Source organism: Arvicanthis niloticus, chromosome 19 (genome assembly GCF_011762505.2).
Source record: "Arvicanthis niloticus isolate mArvNil1 chromosome 19, mArvNil1.pat.X, whole genome shotgun sequence".
In the NCBI taxonomy this organism is placed as follows: domain Eukaryota; kingdom Metazoa; phylum Chordata; class Mammalia; order Rodentia; family Muridae; genus Arvicanthis; species Arvicanthis niloticus.
Window position 1 is genome coordinate 8,857,227 of NC_047676.1, and position 15,609 is coordinate 8,872,835.

Here is a 15,609-nt window from a genome sequence, read left to right on the forward strand (position 1 = left end):
CACATTCACTTTCCATTTTGAGCAACAGAACACTGGATAATCCAAAAAAACTTCCGAAAGAAAGTACTTCAGGGTCAATTATCATCCACGGGCTTTAATGCATCCTGAAGCCATGTCTGAGTGATTAGTGTAATGGAGCGGAATTATCTGCGTTGCTGAAAATAGTGAGTGGTTTATTTCCCTGCTATGCTTGACATACACAGTTGTGTTTATGTTTTCATTCATCTTGGTTCTGTGGGGGATGTGAGAACAACTTTTGTGGGGGGACACAGAAAATCAGCAACACTCGATGGGATTATGAGATTTGTGAGACTTGACTTACTTATAGTTTTGGCTGGGAAATGGGTGCATGTGTTCAGGGCTATAGGCCTGAAACATGCATCTGTCAAGCTCTTCTTTATCCAGGTCACATGGGGCTGGCGGGGATGAGTCACCATATGTAGTGTGGGCCACTGCACAGATGCTGTTAGAACTGAAAGCCACTTCTTAATACGTGGCTACCTTAGTCAGAGCCCTGAGAGGAATGCTCTCGCCCCCTCTCTCCACACACACATTTTCCAGTGAAGAGCAGCAGGTGGGTACAGTTAGGATGGGCTGGCTTGTTGTTAGGGAGATGTGTTCAGAAGACAATGAAGTGCCACTTATCACAGAAAGGTCTCTGCAGCACCGTCCTTCAGTCCTTCCCTCTACTTTCCTTTGGCAGATCCTCCAATGAGAGCGGCATCTGGGGTGTGACACGGTCATGCTGCAGAGGTCCTGGGTGCCAATCTCCAATAACTAGCTCGTAGGGGTTAGCAAGTCACCTCAAATAGCTCTGCCAGAGATTTAAACGGCACCGTCCACAGTATCTCAACAGTGGACCACGGTAGCGAAAGTGCCGAGCACATATTTACATAAGTAAAATGTTGGTGTGTTGTAACTCGGACCCGGTTCTAGTTACTGTTTCCTCCCTTCTGACTCTTCCCTAACCAGCCACCTCTGCGATGGGGAAGACAGGGAGGCTGCAGGCATGCCATGAGAGCAAGGTGGGAAATGTGCCACATGCACCCTGAGGAAATGCTCCTGGACCTATTTAGTGAGTATCTGTTCCAGGCACTGCGCCAGCTCCCCCTCCCCCAAGGTAAAGGTGTTAGTAAGTCTGGAAACCAGAAGAGTAGGAGACAGTAGGAGGTGGAGAAGCCATGAGGCAAATGGGGGCCCTGTAGGGACAGGGGAGGAGGGTCGTTAAAGAGAAAACACAAGAGAGGACAGCAGAAGAGTGGTGAGAGAATTTTATTATTTCCAGTTAAAGATGTAAGCACAAGTCTGATACACAATTTAAGCACTTAATGAAAGCCTTCCCAGAGTTTTTAAGGCAGTCATTTTGACTTATGAACTGTGTCCTTGGCAAACCTTTACTCTCCTTTACTAGTGGGTGGCCCTTCTTTTAAAAAATTCTGCAGCACCGATGCTCTGTGGTACTGTGTGTGTGTGGGGGGGGGGGGGGGAGAGCACCCTATGGCCTTCCTGCCATAAACAGCACTGCCCTCAGTCTTCTGCAGATAGGGAGAAACATGACCACTAGGGGCACTGCCGAGAACCACCACCTTCCCACCCACCCCTCTGGGGTCACAGGTCAGTCTAGCTAGCCTTGGGATATGCAGCATGTGACACTGACAGCTACTCTCCTGCTAGACTTTTGGGTCTGGTTAATGACCTGAATTTATCTGTTTGATTAACTAGAGAAACAAACAGAGGCAAAGAAGGAAAAGTACAGCCCCAAGGCTGAGGCTGGGCCCCCACGGATGGCTGGCCCAGAGAACCACCATCTGCTACAGCCTCTAATTTCAGGTAAGAAACCCAGAGTCCCAGAGGAGCCCAGTGGTGTTCCTCAAGACTCTAACAACATGGCGTTCTCTGCAGGCGCAAACATTTCTAATCCAAATGCCTGTTTACAAACTAAAGAAAATCAGAACTCTCAAGTCAAATTTCCCCCACGTGTGTTTTTCTTCCTCTGATCCTAAGATGTTCATATGAAAAGTCTCTATGTGTAATTTAATTAGTGCTACTTTTGACTCAGTGTCTTTCCAACAGCACACACTAATGAACTGCTTATCTTGGGAGAATCAGACATGTGATCCTACTGTGTGGGCCACGCCAAACAGCTCAGAGCCACAGGCAGGTGGACACAAACTACTCCTTTAAATTAAGGGTCAAGCTTTTCCTTAAAGGAAATGTTTGTTGTTGTTATTGTTTTGTTATTTTTAGTAGATTTTTTTTCACACAGTATAGTCTGATTATGCTTCTCCTCTTCCCTAACTCTCTTCCCTTGATTCCCTACTTCATTCTCTCTCTCTCTCTCTCTCTCTCTCTCTCTCTCTCTCTCTCTCACACACACACACACACACACACACACACACACACACACACACAGTCCACAAAACCACAAACCAAAATACACAAGCAATAGACTAGTAAGATTTTTAAAAATGCCCAAAGAAAGCCACACGAGACAGGAAGTCTACAAAAATACCACCAAGTTCGTTTTGTGTTGGCCATCTATTTACTGGGGCATAGGGCCTACCCTGGAGTGTGGTTTAATATACTCAGCGAGACTCCACTGGAGAAACAAGCCCACACCAATGGCCGACAGACTTGGTTAGGGAGAGGGGCCAGTGTCTTAAATGTAATCTTTCCACAAGTTGATTTGTATTGTAAGAAGTGAGGATTGAACCCAGAGCCTTCTATCATGGCTACTCCCATAGCTATGACCCCTAACCCAAGTTAGGTTGGTTAAGAAGCACTGCCACAGTGAACTGGCTTTGGAATACAGCATACTTTCAAAGGCCGTTTCCTCTCTCCTGAATCTCCTGTCCTCCAGTGGGGCCAGCAGCTGGAGAGTATGAGTTTCTACTATAGAAAGATGGCACAAATGTGTCCCTACCCCATACAGTCCTCTAAGGTTCGCCGGGAGAAGCTCTGGTCTTATAGCACCAGCGTGTTCAGTCAAGACCCAGAGGAGCTTTAAGTTGACTTGACTTCTGGGACCCACGGCCTTCAGGCTGGCCGTCTGTGGTGCTTCCACAGGTATCCCTGCCACAAGAAAGGGCAGTAGACATGCCAACTCCTCCAGCCATGAGGAACAAACAGGAACTGAGTGGAGGCGGCTGCCCAAGGCACACAAAGGTTGCTTGCCATTTCCTAAGAAAGGTGGCTCTTAACTGGACTGATCTGCCTTGGCTTAGAAGTTTCGGGTTTGCTTTAAAAATACCATTTTAACCACTTTCAAGAGAAAGTTGGATACGAAAAGAAAATGAGTAAAGGAAGTCATGCCGGGTGATTAATGATCATAATTATTTCCGCTTCTTTGGTCTGTCAGTGTGAAATGCTGTCAGCCCACGATTAATCATCATGATACAACACTACCTTTTAATTGTTGGGGGTCTCCCCCCCAAACATCTGTGCAATCTCACAGAAACTGCCTACGTTTGAGTTTTGATTTGTACAACTAGGGTGTCTCCGCCGGGGAGGGCTGGATCCTCCGCCCGGCTCACCTGCACCCCGGGGCCCCGCTCACCTGCGCGCCTGCGCATCGCACTAGTACGGGGCACCGGGACCCCGATCCTGCCCCGCCCCCGCCCGGCGCCCCCAGACAAAGTGCAAACCAGTCAGTACCGGCGGGCGGGTGTCCAGCTTTGGTCTCCAGCTTTCCTTCTGGAGGCGAAGACATGGCGCTGCTGGTTTTCTGAGGGGGCGATGGCAGCCTCGGGGTGGGCGACCGTGCGCGCGCGAGGCCTCGGGAGGGAAGGCGTGGGGCGCGCGCCGCTCCGGAACGCGCACTGCCGCCCAGGGCCGGGGGCGTGGCTCCAGACGGCTGCGTGGCACGGCCCCGCCCACCCAGAGCTGTGCCTCCCTGCCTTGCCCCGCCCGCCCGTCCGTGTGGAGCATGCGCAGCAGCCTGCGCCACGTACCACTCCAAGGCTGTTGGATGGGAAGGGTGACAGGGCGCGTGTACGTGAAGGGCGGGGCGGCCCTGCGGTCTGCGAGGGGCTGGACCCGTGCTGTGTGTTCCCTAGCGGAGCTGTCACTGAGGGAAGCTTCGCCTGCTGGTGGTTCGAGACCGCAGCGCAGGATTTCCGCTCAGAGATGACAGCTCCTGGCTCCTTGGCCCACTTTGCCGCACGACTCATCCGGCACCTCTCTAGAGCTCGCAGCTCTGCAAGATCAGCGGTCATTAGAAAAGGGTCTGCCACCATCCCCTGTGGATTGCACATGGACCTTTGATGACACAGCTATTAAAAGAAGCTGGGTGCCACACCTCTCTACTCCTTACTTACCCTCAGAACCTCTTGACTAGTCCTCTGCCTGACCCCACGTTGCCAAGTCCAAAGGTCACTTATCCAGTGCCTCTGATCTCTTAGGAGCACTGCAGACAGCTCCGGATTCTCTTTAGCTTTAGGGATGAAGAGCGTCACTGCCTTGTCCAGTCCTCAGGCCACCCTGGCTGTCATTCAGTTTGGCCAGCTTCCCTGTAGACTTGTAAATATTGTCATCTTCCTTGGCCCTCTTCCCTGCACTTTCCTTGGGTGCTTTCCACTGTGAGAGTGTTGGAGTCTGAGTAATTCATAAAAGAGAATTATTTAGCTCGCAGTCTTCAAGAGGCAGGTGGATTGCAGGCTTGTATAGAAAACGAATTCTTAGTAGAGGACGTTTCCAGGTTTGAAGATCTTATGGCCATCAAATGCAACCCGGAGCACATACAACCACCAGGCTCTTTCGGGACGGGGTCTGGTAAACTGTAAGCTCTCTGTTCATGGCTCCTTGGCCCATACTGGCTGTTCTGATCCTTCTTTAGTGTGACAGGCCAGTTCTTCTGGTCTTGGCATTTGCCATTTCCATCACCGAGCACCGATTCCTCCAGATGCCTGCATGACTGACTCCTTTCTGCAATATAACCAGCTTGTAAAGTCAGCTGACCGTGGGATCTGAAAATGTAGCCAAGGTGCTTGGCTCATGCTTTATGTTCATGCTTTTACTATCTCCATGTGTTCAACCTTATCTGCAGCCCTTATTTCTCTCTGCTTATTTACTGGAATTCTCCGTGGACTAGAATGTCAGCTCCACGGAAAGAGGGGCCTGGTATATGTTTTTCACTTATATTCCAGGCCCGATAGCCAAGGCAATCACAAAAGATCCAGTATCTTTTCCAATCCTGGAACAGAGAGGCAATGACTCTCCTACAGTGTTGCCTTAACAGAGAGCAGCAACAAATGGGGCCTCCACTGAAAATGATGAGGATGCTTAGGGTGTAATAGCATATCCATTTACTTTCACTTGTGGAGGAGAGCATGTGTGTGGATGTGGGTGTGTCCAGCCCAGTCAGTCACAGGTACAGCCTCAATGTTGAGTACCACACACTCTGGGAGCGTTCTGTGCATTTGTGGCTACTGAACAGATTCTAGAATCGTTCACTGAGTGATGTTATTTGAATCTCATAATGGTTCGAGGAACGAGGCAGGATAATTCATTTTACCAAGAAAGTGCACACACACACACACACACACACAGAGAGAGAGAGAGAGAGAGAGAGAGAGAGAGAGGCATTTCAATCTGGTGAATGTGAGCTGGGCCCAAATACCAGGTTTTTCAGCCCGGCAGCACTTCCTCCTAGTGTTGGCTAACTTCTGAGTAAGGTTTTGGGGAACATTTCCCCTTTTCTCTAAGTATGCTGCTTTTTTTTTTTTTTTTTTTTTTTTTTTTTTTTTTTTAGAATTATTATTTTACTTATATGAGTACACCATCACTATCTTCAGACACGCCAGAAGAGGGCACCGGATCCCATTAAAGATGGTTGTGAGCTGTTGCAGTAATTATTTAAATCTGTGGCATTCAATCTGGCTTTTCTTAATCAGCCTCCATGTTCCTGACTAGCTTAGGCCTGTCGCCAGGATCGGCACTGCTGTACTGCTGCTGCCAGGCTGCCAGAGACACCGGCCCTGCCACCCATGAGACGCCAGTGTGGGAGATGGCTCTGCCAATCTTCCACACTGTCTTCGCAAGGCTGGGCTGTGCCCAGACTATCCCGCCATCCACGCAGACCCAGTGGATGAAACTCTAATACTTAAATATTAATCAAAGGCTTTATATATTTGGTAATGTTCAATAACAATATGCCCACATAATTATAGATGTTTCCCAGTTAACTAACCTAGATATAAGTTGTTACCCAGGACTGTTCCTGGTACATGCGTGGTCATTCATGGCACCTCCTCTCTCTCTCTCTCTCTCTCTCTCTCTCTCTCTCTCTCTCTCTCTCTCTCTTTTCCCACCTCCCTCCCTCGCCTCGATCCTCCTCTTCCTTACTCCTCCCACCTTAGCTCCTCCTACAGTGAGCCACCATGTGGTTGCTGGGAATTGAACTCAGGACCTTTGGAAGAGCAGTCAGTGCTCTTAACCACTGAGCCATCCCTCTAGCCCAAGTAGGCTGTTTTCTAAACAGAATCAGGAAAAAAGGGTTTGAAGAAGTAGCAGAAGGTGCAAATCCTCCCTGCCATTGTCTATTGTGCAACATCACTGAGTCTTTCGGAGCCTTGGTTTCCCTATCTGCAAGGAAGACATTGGAGGACTGTGCCCCATGTGTTACATTCCCTGCACTGCCACAGACACCCACAGCACTCACCTGAGAAAAGAAGGGTAGGATGCAGCATACCTCAGTTTTACACTGCTGACCTTGCAAGAGTCACACCCTGGTCCTATCCCCTTGGCAGAATTGATTAAATAAATAATAAAAAAAATAACAATAAAACCTCATGGCCACAGTTTTGGAGGTTCTAGCACCTTCCTTACTGGCCCCATTGCGTTTGAGCCCGAGGCAGCACAGTGGCTCAGATCTGTTCACCTCATGGCTGGGGAGCAAATGAAAGAGGAAAAGCCCGGAGTCCCACGTGCCCTTCAAACAGATAAGCCAAAGCCTCCTGTCAGACCCCACCTTTTAAAGGTTCTCCCACCAACAGATATTGTCAGACTGGGCGTCAGACCTTTACCACATGCACCCGTGAGGATCATTCCAGGTTTCAGAACTCAATGATGATGAGTGTCTGTATCATCCCAGTTACTCCCACAGCATCCTCCTAGACGTGGTTTCTCTGATGGAAACAGTGAGACTATGCAGGACTGTAGGAATTGGGTCTGGATGGGGAGGCCTGAGAGAACCTGCTCTTTTTGTTGGTTGTTCAGATTGCATGTTTGAAAGTACTTGTAAACCATAACACACTAGGGAATATATTTTTATTTCTGCAGTGGATTTTTTTTATCATTGTGCATTACCCTATGGTGCATAAACATTACTCATGTATCAGTCAGTTCAGTGAACACCAATTCCTTTTTCCAGGCTAGGCTCTACTTTCTGTCTTTCTGGGCTGTTGCCTTATGGATGAGAATTTTTATATTCTTACTCACCACACAAAGTTCTTTCACACTGTTGTCTTGGCTCATAATGAGAGGGTAGCTGTCATTCCTGACTTAGCTTTATAGCATCAAAGGCATTTCTTTATTATTCTATAGAAGTTATAAATGAAATTAAGTGTAATTGATTTGACATCCACACAGGTTCCAAAAGCCAAAGAAGAAATGAAATTGTGCCATATATTGTGTGTGTGTGTGTGTGTGTGTGAGCACAGAGGCAAGACGTCCTTGGGGGTTTCACTTGGGTTTCCACTTGTCCTCAGTCACAGGGAGAGAAGGTATCTGAGGGGTTTTTCAGAAGCTATTCCATAGCTAATAAAGAATGTGGAGTCAATTTCAGTTTCATACAAACTTATAGTTTAGTAAAAGACATTTGAAGAAAGAAATGACCAACCTTGGCAAATATTCCTCTTATCTTTATCTGGAAGTTAGAAAATAGAAAAACCATAAAGAAGATGAACGCCATGGTACTATGAATACTGATTTCCTGCAGAAGTTCCTAGCCTTTGTCAATTATTTACGAAAGTATGTGTTTAGTGGAAAAATGAGGGGAAGGGTGTGGACAAATGGCATTTCCAGTTTGCCCTCTGGGCCACAGTTTGACCTTGTGGAAGCTCCTTATGTAGTCTGTGATTATGATTCTGTATTGAAGGCAATAATGCTTATCTTAGAGTTTCAAATAGTTATTCAATATTACAGCTTTGCATTTATCTCGCGGTATAAAATTTCTTACAAGGGTATATGAATTGCTATAAGTATAAAAATAAACACGACAAAGACACTGAGGATAAAGAGGCTCTCAGCAAGACAAAATAATCTCAGGAGAGCCCAGAATCTAAAATTGAATAATAAAATAGTTTTGTTACTTTGTTTTTAAAGAATCTATCCAGGAGACAGTGCTACTGGGACATGACTTTGCCCCAAAAAATACATAAAAGCCTTTCAGGAAGTTCTTTGGCTGTGAGCCTATCATTCTCAGAAACCATAGATGTGAGATGAACAGCAGGAGGCTGTTGAGGTCATCATGACCTCTTTAAGCCCACAGGGCTCTGCTTGGACTTTCCCTATGGGGGACGACTAGAGAGAAGTCAGTGGGGGAGATCTGTAGACACATTAGGACCCATCCTGACCACATGTCAATTTATGAGCTCTAGAAAAATGCATCCTCCGTGAGGCTCAGTGTCCCAGTCTTAACACTGAGAGAGTCACATGACCTCTAGAATGTCTCTGTGGGTTAACAATATGACACACTGGGGACACTGTGTAAACCATGAGGATTGAAACAAGTCTTCCCAAAGAGTATTGCTTGTTAGAGATTTCAGAGGAAAGAATGAAGTAAACTGTGTTTATGACACAGGGTGGAATGTGCTTGAAGCTCTAGAGCAGTAACAAGGTTCCTGCTGGGTTCTGGTGGTTTCTGGGAAGGTGAGGAGAAAGCTGTTCAGAGCCAAGAGTAAGGACTTACTTGAACCTTTCCACTTGACTGGAGGTGGGAGGTGTTTATCCAAAGGAAGCACAGAGGAGAGCTACAGAAGATAGAAGACGGGGCCATGTCCTCACCACACTTGTGGTGAAGGCAGAGTGAGCATGCACAGGCAGAGTAGAAAGTTCCTGCCTTATGTTTGGCTGTAGAGAAGACAGTTGCATCCTCTTTCTACCTAGTTCAGTCCTTTGTCTTATCTTATTATGTGGCTATCAGAAAGCTACACTGTATCCTTGAGGCAGAGTGGGAAACAATAAGGTTTTAGTATATTATAAACATAATCCACCTCCTAGTTCTTCTGCATGGGTCTATTCTTCTCCCCTGACAGCAGATTTCCCCAAGATGTCTGAGAACTGTTGCCTTGGACCGTTTGATACTGACTGAAGATGCAGGATGAAGACGAATCTACGGACTGAGGCAGTGATGGAGTGGTGAAAGCACTTGCTGGCCAAGCGTGAGGACCGGAGTTTGGATCACCACAAAACCTATGTAGAATGTCTGGTGGCTATCTCTGCCCACTGTAATTCCAGTCTCAAAAGACAGAGATGGGATTCCTCGAGCAAGCTAGCTAACAAGACTAGCTACTTGGGAGCACTGTGGTTTTTTGATCAAGAGACCCTGTCTCAATGAGTAAGGTAGAAAAGCAATAAAGGAGAATGTCAACCTTGGGACATCCCTGTGCATGTACAAACACATGAACATGCTCACCTACACACATGCATGCAAAAAACATGCCTTCACATATAGGTACACCACAGGCACACATAAAAATAGAAGAAGTAAAAAAACCTTAAAAACAAAACAAACAAAATTCCAAATCTCGGTCCTCAGAGCAGCACCAGAGAGGAGGCTGCAGGAGTTTCAGCACCACACTAGCCTGTGAACAAGAGTGCCAGTCAACAGGTGAACCCTAAGACCTTCCCTCCTCTTCAGCCTCACAGATGCTGGACAACTCCTTCACTAGAAGACTGCATGGGCTCTGCTGCCTCCCTTGATGCTTGAGCATGTACTGCAGCTGTTTCCGGGCTCTGCTCTGCACCTCTGTGTGGGGGTTGTCAGTTCTAGAGCTCTAAGTATGTTGGTGCACCCACTCCCTTATCTTAAGGCTCCCCTCAGAAGAAGGGCTAAAGGACTGCCAAGAGGCTGCTGCCACTTTGTTCTCTTCAAAGCTCGGTGTTGTGCCTTCTCTCACCTGGCCACATGGATGTCCGGACTGCTTTCAGGAAAGACAGACATGTTATGAGATCATTTTGGGTGTAAAATCACCCAACAATGCCCTTTGTAAACCCCAAACAGCAGAGTAATACCCAAAGAGAAAAGCAAGCCATCACTCATCAGCCCACCTGTCTGTGGAGCCAACCACTAACTGTGTTCTTTCATGTGCTTACTCCCAATCTCCAGACTAGAGTGATGTTTTTCTTGCTATCTCATTTTGTAGAGTATCCCTCAATTGGTGTTGGATACTTTCCTCATTAACAGTAGCCGCAGGTTTGGGGAGGAAGCCCCTAGAACATCATCCTCACACTAGGAAAGGGAATGCACGCCATCAGTGTGTCTGTCTTGTTACAGGAGATGCCGTCCTTCATCACCCCACTGGTGGGCAGGGTTTTAAAATATGGCAATTTTATAAGGTGAAACTTAATGTATTGGTGCGGCCAGCTCTTTATCAGTAATCACTGTGAACTGGCTAATGTTTTGTGTTTGGATATGGTGTTGATAGCCTCAAGACTTCCTGTATGGAAATTCCGTTCTCATAGAAAGGATGGAGAGTTGATATAAGGTTGCTGTTTAGGGTGGAACATTCAGAAATGAATTGAATTCATCACTGTGGAGGCCCCACTATTATATCTTTGCAGCTTTATAAAAAGGGGTAGAGAGTCGAAAAGACACACACACACACACACACACACACACACACACACACACACACGCTCATTTCTTTCCTTGATGCATATATTGGCCAGAGATTCTGTCAACAAAGAAGATCATCATTTGATGAGGCAGCTGATCTTATAGTTATTTAAAATATACCTCCTTTCCCTCCTCCTTCTCTCCCTCCTCCTCCTCTCCCTCCTCCTCCTCTCCCTCCTCATCCTCTCCCTCCTCATCTTCTCCCTCCTCATCCTCTCCCTCCTCCTTCTCTCCCTCCTTCTCCTCTCCCTCTTCCTCCCCTTCCTCCTCCTTCTTGTTCTTTTTCTTCAAGATATGATTTCTTTGTGTAGCCTTGGCTATCCTGGAATTCTCTCTGTAGACCAGGCTGGCCTCAAATTCAAAGAGATTCTCCTGACTCTGACTTCTGAGTGCTGGAATTAAATACCTGCACCCTCACCACCTGGCACTTTTTCTTCCAAAGAGATCTACTCCAGGTATTTCATGATAGTAATGAAAAAGCAGACTAATGCAATCTTAGTTTAAGTCCCAGAATAGTTTCCAAGAGCCTATATTAACAAGCGTATCTCTGGATGGAGTTCTGGAAGATACTTCTGGGGCCTTCTCCAAACGCTTTCTTATTGTTTGTGTCCCGAGCTTGTTATTCCTAACAAATTCAAAGCCTATTCCTCTTGCTGAAATTACTTGGGTTTCTTTCAAAACCATTTTTCTTCTCTGTTGGTGATTTTCCATCATTGATTAATTATTCTGCTCCCGCCAGAGTGTCTGTGTGACTTTGCAGGCAGGAGAAGGCTGTAAATAATGACTTCTGTCGCATCCTGCTCCTCAGCGTCTAGAGCAAAGCCCATTTTTGTGTTTGTTCAATACTAGAGAAAGTTCAGACTTGAGAAACACAATTGCTGTAAATCCAGATAAGGACAAATCTCCATCTATCCTTTTGGGGTGGAAAGACCCTCTGGGCGCCATTCTGGAGCCTTTCCCTGGCACAAATTAATAGACTACCTTTGGCCATGGAAGAGAGAAGATACGATTTCAGCAGCTTGCTGGGGACTGTCCCATCTTCTTTATCTTAATGAAGAGCCATGGGACATTTGGGGGGAGAAATGCTACACTTGAGCATTCCATGCAAGGCTGTGGAAAAGATATGGCTTAACAAGACACCACTCAGCAAAAACACAGCCGAAGGATGATCTGGGCCAGCCTCATCGGCCTGCCTACTTCTCTGTTGCTCCGGGGCTGTCATCCTCATTTTCTCTCCACTCCCCATCCTGAAAGAGAATAGTCTGAATCCTTATGGGATTTTTTTTTTTTTTTTGCAGGACACAGCAGGGAGTCCTGAGGTTAAGGAAAGACACTGCAGCCCCAGCAATGACCAATGAAGCTACGGACATGCCAATAAGAGTGTTCTCTCTCTGGACGTTGCCAGTGAATGACACAACGCGACACTCCGTCTTAAGTGCCCACCACAGTACTAGATAACTGGTCAAACATGACTCTAAAGGTGTCGTAGAGACAGCTTTTAGAAGGGGCGGATCTGGAGTAAAGGTGATGACCCTCCGTGACTCGTAGGTGTGCCCAACAGTGGAAAGCATGAATGGAGGAAAGACCAACTACGTTCCCACAGCCTGACCTTTTACAACTCTCTCTGTTGGTGTCTGCTGAGGTTTGAGTGTGACGTGTCCTCCATAGGCTTCTGTGTTTGAACACTTGGTTCATAGCCTCTGGAGCTCTTCTGGGCAGGTATAGACTCTTAGGAAGCAGAGACTTGCTAAGAAGGCGAGTCTCTCAACTCCAGCTTTGAGCCTAGAGCCTGACCCCATTTCATGAGATACTTAAAATATAGACTATCCCAGAGAGAAGAAATGCTTGTTAGAGTGCTCAGAGATTCCTGGTTTTTCCTTGGGCTGAGGGCTGCAGGGATTTCCTTCAGTCCAGGAGACTGCTGTGGCTACAGATAGCCCCATAATTCTGCTTCCATGAACAGTACCCTCACACTACAGGTTAAAATAAACTCTTCCTCCCTTAAGTTGCATCCGATTGGGTATTTGGTTATAACAGTGAGAAAAGTATCAAATGCAGTGATGCAGTGTCCCTAGGATTTGTCACTACCTCTCTTTATCCATACAGATGGTGTGTGTGTGTGTGTGTGTGTGTGTGCGTGTCCGTGTAGGAAGTGTGCACAACAAACATATTCCCACCCTTCCTAGTCCTGCTTCTCAGGAGAGCCCTTACTCACACATCCCATCCCTCTCTTATGTTAACATTCTAATTCAGAGAGCACTGCAGCATCCTGGGGTCTTAGCTCATGGTGGTGGTGGTGGTGGGGGTCAGGTGTTATGCGACATGGCCTTTCCAGGTGTCAATCAATGAGTGAAAACAGAACACTTACAACCCAGTGACAAAAGCAAGGGGTGATTTTAAAAAACAAAATCCCAATCTTTGGATTTACCAATGATTAGAGATTCAGGAGCCAGATGCTGGGGGGAAATCCTGCTAGCTTAGAGAGGCAGAGGGAGTACCTAGCTGACTGTCCTCTTCAACAGACATCCCAAAGGGAAAAACCCAGTTCTCCTTCATACTATCTTAAAGTTGCTTTTAAATGGAATGTCTCTCCTTTCTATTTCCTGTGCATCTGTCTATCCTCCTGATTTCCTCTCATTCTCTATGATTTTTTTCCCTATATTCACTCCCTGTCCACTTGCTTGCTCCTCCTCTTGACCTGTGGTTGACTTTTCTTTGATCTTATTTACAATAAACAAAAACCTCCTGGATTACAGGTGAGTGCTGAGCTGCACCACGACTAGAAACATATTTTTCCAATACATAACCTTGGGGTTCACAGTGGAATCAAATATCCTGCAACAGCAAGGGGAAGGAGCCTCGTCAGCTGATTAAGTAGGTCTCAGGCCACACTGGATTTGCTTATGCTCTGCGGATCTATTCTAGGGTTCTGATGCACCCCCATCCAATTGTTCTGTAATTTGATGTCAGGAGATCAAGACAATTCTGTCCTCTGGTGCTGTCTTTATCCCCCAGGAACACAACCCCCATCCCCATAACTTGTGTAGGTCCAAGTTGGAAAACAAACATAAGAGCCTTGCATCAGGCCCTAAGTCTGTCCCTGGCAGGGATCTGTTTGAGTTCACAGGGGTGCCTACTATTAATGAGCTAGCTCGATTGCTTTAGCTATTTGGCTAATCACTAGACTGTATACCTGAGTAAATTCTCTTGATAATTAGAAGATTCTTGGACCTTGGAGCCTAGTTTTCTTTTTCTCTTTTCAAACTTGTGAAGGTCACAGAGTTAAAACAAGGTTCTGGTGGCTTGTTAAAATATGATAGGAACATGGAACATCATAGTGACCCTTTTAACAAAGCAAGGGCATGGGACAGGATTGTCCCCAACAATCCCAGTGTTTATAGCATTCCTTTTGAATGTACTCATCTCAGATAGATGAAGCACCACACCAGTCAAGTTGACTGGCATCTCCACGTCTCCCTCCTTCAGCTCATTTCAACTTACTTTACATTTCTTCCTCAAGTGGAGTTGTACAATATTCGTCATTCCGTGAGTGTGCTATTTAACTTGAAACATTCCCTCAAGGTTCATCCAAGTGGTTGTATATGTAACAACATTCTTAGCTGGCTCTAACATGTGCAGTCCAGTTGTTTGCAAAGGAAGCAAACAAAAGTAATGGTGAAAAAAAAATCAAAGAAAGGAGTTCAGTAAAAATAACCATTTGGGGGAAAAGTAGAAAGCATGCATTTCAGCCATCTTTGGGGTATTGTTTTAGGATCATATAGAGGGAGAAATGAGGCAGGAGGAGTTGGTATGAGAGATTGTGTGTGTGGTTACATAGTCTTGGTCACAGTGAGATCTGGATAGTCTTTATCTCAGTTCTGGTCACGTAAGATGGTCTAAAAAAGTCTTTATCGCTCAAGATGATGAACTGTTTTCCAAGAGATAACTGCTGTGGCCCTGGGTGATCTTGTCTGTGAGACTCTGCTCTCCCTAGACTACCAGGGGGCTACATGCCCCTGAGGATGACTGCAGACTTCCAGGTTGGACCAGGACACTGTAAAAGCTGATGGTAAGACCTCTTGGCTACTCTTATCTTCGTGCTTTCAGTCATGAAGGGGGATGAACTAGGTTAATCTCTAGGTCTTAGGAGTCTCACATTCCACTGACTGAGCCAGCTAGGCAACCAGTTATCAAGAGAAGACATTCTTTGGGTGGTTAACATGCCAGCAAGCAGGCTTAAACAGACGTCTGACTCTAAGTTTTAAGATAAAGGAGACACGTAAACCAAAGACAGGAGTCCAGGCCTTTGTCCTCCATAAGCAATTTCTAGGTTCCTGTTACACAAAGGGCCTTTTGTTGTTGTTGTTGTTTTGTTTCCCCAAAGGCCATCTATATATCTACTGTTTCTTGCTTCTGGGCAATTGACTCTTTACTAAACAGGACTTCTTGACCCTCACTGTTTTTCTTCCTCCCGCTGGCCAGCACTACCTGCCCAGGTGATCTTTCTATTCTTGAGTGTGACCTGTCCCACCAGATACAATGCCCATTACAGGCCCTGTCCACTATGGCTCTAGGGTCTCAGCCTTTGTCCCAGAGGCCCACCCTCAGAGCTGTGCCTTTGTCCATTGGCTTTGTCAAGCCTGCCTGCTGTTGTGAGCTACTCAGAAAACTACACCCTTCCCCTCTCTCTCATTCAAATATTTGCCAGAGCCTAGATGTTCTGTCCCTGGCCCTCGAGGGGCACTCACTTCCTCTGAAGCATCCTCTACTCT

The 15,609-nt window shown here is 46.5% G+C and overlaps 1 protein-coding gene and 1 long non-coding RNA gene across 2 annotated transcripts in view; one reads left to right on the plus strand and one right to left on the minus strand.

The window, feature by feature from the left end:
* Positions 1 to 3,859, minus strand: part of Dap (death associated protein) — a 48,727-nt gene extending 44,868 nt beyond the window's left edge. The window contains exon 1 of the mRNA XM_034523209.2: positions 3,655 to 3,859. Within this exon, the coding sequence (XP_034379100.1) occupies positions 3,655 to 3,709 (55 nt within the window). The 5' untranslated portion in view covers positions 3,710 to 3,859. The remainder of the gene's footprint in view (positions 1 to 3,654) is intronic.
* LOC143435130 (uncharacterized) lies at positions 981 to 12,828 on the plus strand. The gene is made up of 3 exons (XR_013105134.1): positions 981 to 1,075; positions 1,723 to 1,830; positions 12,136 to 12,828. It is a non-coding gene; the product is annotated as an uncharacterized LOC143435130 (long non-coding RNA).
* Positions 12,829 to 15,609: the final 2,781 nt, after the last annotated feature.